Here is a 4059-nt window from a genome sequence, read left to right as displayed (position 1 = left end):
TTCAAGAGATTCTCCTGCCTCAGCCTCCCGAGTAGCTGGGATTACAGGCACCCGCCACCATGCCAGGCTAATTTTTGTATTTTTAGTAGAGATGGGGTTTCACCAGGTTGGCCAGGCTGGTCTCAAACTCGTGACCTCGAGATCCGCCAGCCTCAGCCTCCCAAAGTGCTGGGATTACAGGCGTGAGCTACTGCACCCAGCCCATTTTTGTATTTTTAGTAGAGACAGGGTTTTGCTATGTTGACAGGGCTGCTGTTGAACTCTAGACCTCAGGTGATCTGCCCACCTCAGCCTCCCAAAGTACTGAGATTACAGGCATGAGCCACTGCACCTGTAATTATTTACATACAATAAGTATGTAAATAATTTGCATGTAAATACAAATACAATGAAGGCTCCCTTCATTATTTAAACCCATTTGAATTGGATTTTCTGTTGCTTAAATGTGCAAGACTCCTAACTACTACGCTATCTCTTCTTTTTTCTTTGGGCCTCAAATTCAGACTCATTTCCTCCATCAAGGCAGAGGAATCACAGGAGTTGCTCATCTGGCCTTACCTTCCAACACAGTGAGGGCCAGGGCCGGCGGGAGCACAGGACCAGAGGTCCCTCAGGGTCATCGCTGAGAGCAGTGCCTGCACAGTCCTCATAGAAGAGGTGCAGGTAGGAGCGGACCCCATACCACTTGCCATCCTCCACGTTGGGGCCGCGGCTGCAGCTGCAGGAACGATTGCAGCTCGGCATCATGGATCCTTGTGGAGCAGGTAAGGTGCAGCTGACGGAGGGAGGGATTAGTGGGAGCTGCTCATGGTGACCTTCATAAGCCCCCCAAATCTTTATGCCCCACCCGCTTCTCCTCCCACTTGAGACACCCTACACTCATAGCACAGTCTGGCCTTTTGGAATCCCAGCCTGTCCTTCCTGAAGCACAACGCGAATGAGCCAATGCACTGAAGGGTTTAGCCTAGTGCCTGGCAACTGGAGGTGTCAATAAATGTACATGTTTACCCTGGAGGCCACCCAGTACCTGGGACTGTGGGCTCTGGAGCCTAACCACTTGGACTGGAGTCGTGGACACACTGCTTCCTGGATGTGTGACCTTAGACAAGTGCTTCCACCTTTCTGAGTCTCAGTTTCCTCATCTGTAAAACAGACCTAATAATCATACTTGTTTCATACAGTTATTGTGTCTGATGCTGAGAAATGGTAGCTGTTGTGATTAGTACTGTACTTTTTTTGTTATTACTTCCATCTTGAACTTTTTAGGCTCCACTTCTGGAGTGAGAGCGCCTCATCCTCCACTCTCCTTCAGACTCCCTTCTGGGGGGTAGTTGTCATGGCTGACACTTGGGCTGGAGTTCCCAAGCTTCAAGGCTATAAAATGTCCTCCCCAGGACTGCCCCGGAAAGCCTCCAGATTCCAATGAATTTTGACTCCATAGGAAGTGAAAGTCAAGGGCCCTCAGGATTAGAGGCTCTTAGGCTTAAGGGCTGTTAGATTTCCAGAGAAATCTATCGAATAACCCCCTCCCCTCTTTTTTTCACAAAAGTAGACACAAATCTTGGGAATGGAAGGTACTTGTGTATCCATATACAGGTTTGGCCCAAACCAAAGCCAGGAGGCGCTGGGGGAGGACTGGGCTTCTACCCCAGTCTCCATAATGGCCCTCAGCCTTAATTAGCAGCATCCTACAAAATGAAACAATGTGTTTGTTCCAAAGGGTAAAATAAAGGTCCTGACAGTCCCTCTCACTTCCAATCAGATGTAGTCCTCAAATCCCTGCATAGAGAAACTCACCGAAACAGCACAGAGAAACACACCGACATGCTCACAAAGCACACAGAGACATACCCAGATAGGTACGACATACACACACACACACACACACACACACACACACACACCCCACACACGGTTGGAGGTTCTGCTTGGAGTCACACGGCACACAAGATTGCTGTCAAGAAAGCCTGTCCATAAATAGTGGCTTTACACCCTCCTCACTTACAATTCAGGAAAAGAAGAGCGGGGAAGAAAAGGAGGAAAAACAACAACAACAACAGCCATGACAGAGAAAGGGAAAAGGCAGACACTAAAAGCGGCAGACCCTCGGAGGAGAAGGGCGAGAGGTCTGGAGAGGAGGGCTCACCGGAGGAGGTGGGCGGGGCGGGCTGTGAGGAGGGGTGCGGCCAGCGCTGATCCCGCCCCGGCGAGGCGCTGGGGAGGTCCGGGTGGGGAGAATAAATGGGGCCCGGGGGGCGGTAGGAGCCTCAGTGCGGAGACCATTATTAAAGACCGCAGGTGAGGAGGTGTGGAGGGGGCTTCGGGACTGTTGGCCTGGGTCGACTCCTCCCCTCCAATTCACCGCTTCCCCTACTCCAAATAGATGTAATCACTCAGTCCTGCTGGTACTGGAGAAGGAAGGTGACCTTGACGGTGCCTCCCCCTCGGCCTGGCCCCTCCCCCTCGCGTTTTAGGGTTGCAGGGAGTAGGTCTAGCTGGCGGGGGGCGGGGCGCAGGTAACCGGGACGAGGGTTGCCATGGGAACAGCTAGGGAGGTGTCCCTAGCCGGGAGCCAGGAGGAGCTTGGTGGGAAGGGAGCGGGAAGAGGAGGGGGCTGCGTTGTCAGACATGGGGAGACTGCGGCGGAGGGAGGAGGCGAGGGGTGGGAGGCATAGGCAAAGGTGACAGGAGCCAGGAGCCGAAGATGGATGGAATCTGTTGCCTCTGCACGGCCTCATTCAGTTCTCCTTCCCAGACCCTCAGACTCGCCCACTACAGCGTCCAGCGCTGCCCAGGCGGGGGAGAAGGGCGTCCTCCAGAAGGGGGAGGAGTGGAGGGTGTTGGTCGGGGAAATGAGGCCATTTCCCCCCTCCCCTTCTCCACCTGCACCCGCACCACTCTTTCTGACAGGACCATCGATCCCCTGGTCCACACTAACTGCGTCCTTTTCTTTAGAGAGAAACTGAGGCAGAGACGGGTAGGAATGGGTTTTTGGTTTGAAGTGTTGGCGGGGGTGGGGAGTGTCCTTTGAAGTCTCTGCCCAGCCTATCAACACTGAGGTGTCGAGGGGCGATGGAGCTGGTGCTACCTCTGCCCCCTGCTACTTCCCTGGGACCCCCACCTCCCAAACCCGAGGCTCAGGCGCAGCGGTCCTGTCCCAGGCGGGACACAGCCTGGGCTGAGGATGCAGGCAGAGCGCGGGGATTCTCCAGGGGATGGGGCTGGGGTCTGGCCGCGCGTGGAGCAGGGCTAAGCTCACCTCTCTGCCTGCAGTCTCCGCCGAGCAAGCGGGAGCCGGAGCGGGAGCCTAGCAAAAGCGGGTTCGGTTCGCGCCTGCGCCGCAGTTCGGGGCGGGGGTGACATGGGGGCGGGGGAGGGGGGCGCCGGCCCGTCTCAGGGACTGGTTCTGCAGATAGCGGCCCGCTGCAGCTCCCCCAGCTCCTGTCCCCTTCCAGAGTTCCCTTCTCGCTCTGACACCCCAGGTCCCTCACAGAGACCCCTCGGACTCCCTGGGTCCCAACCCCTCATGCAGTAGTCCCTCAAACTCCTTACCGAAGCTCCCATTACTCCCGCAGTTCCCCACCCCTCTCATGGAAGACCCATCCCCTCACTGAGCCTTCATCTCCTCGCTGTACCGTCAGTCCCTTCTCTAGGTCTCTATCCCCCTTATGGAGCCCCCACCCCAGTATATAAACCGGCATCTCCTCGCTGAGCCCCGCCCTCTTCACAGGTTCCCATCTCTCTCTGGGCTCCTACCGGGAAGTCCCCTCCCACTTGCCTTGGGAGCCCCTAATCTCTCTGAAGTCCTCACTTCTCACTCAGTCCCCATCCTCTTTTCGTCCTCTTTTCCTGTTTGAGTCACTACCCCTCCCTGGTACAGGATCAGCCCTTGTACCTTGAGAAGGGAGTTTGGGTGGAGGACTAGGGGCTAGCCCCAGTTCTGCCTTGGGCAATGTGTGCCCACTGCCCATCTCCCTGGAGAGCCAGCCTGTGCCAGTCAGTTGCATCTACTTCACGCCCTGTCATGAGCTGTCAGCCTTGGTTTTGTCCCACATTTGC

At 55.7% G+C, this 4059-nt stretch overlaps 1 protein-coding gene across 3 annotated transcripts in view; it reads right to left on the bottom strand.

The window, feature by feature from the left end:
• Positions 1–3287, bottom strand: part of NRSN2 (neurensin 2) — a 7662-nt gene extending 4375 nt beyond the window's left edge. Inside the window, exons 1-3 of one of the 3 annotated variants that reach the window (XM_011979835.1) lie at positions 3260–3281; positions 1028–1142; positions 559–775 (exon numbers count right to left, since the gene is read on the bottom strand). In XM_011979835.1, the coding sequence (XP_011835225.1) occupies positions 559–747 (189 nt within the window). In that variant the 5' untranslated portion in view covers positions 748–775; positions 1028–1142; positions 3260–3281. Of the gene's footprint in view, positions 1–558; positions 776–1027; positions 1143–3259 lie in introns of all 3 variants that reach the window. The other 2 variants (XM_011979834.1, XR_001006061.1) reach the window with 2 other exon arrangements.
• Positions 3288–4059: the final 772 nt, after the last annotated feature.

The sequence above is a fragment of the Mandrillus leucophaeus genome, unplaced genomic scaffold (assembly GCF_000951045.1).
Source record: "Mandrillus leucophaeus isolate KB7577 unplaced genomic scaffold, Mleu.le_1.0 Scaffold206, whole genome shotgun sequence".
NCBI classification, from domain to species: Eukaryota; Metazoa; Chordata; class Mammalia; order Primates; family Cercopithecidae; genus Mandrillus; species Mandrillus leucophaeus.
This window is presented reverse-complemented; position numbering and strand designations above follow the sequence as displayed.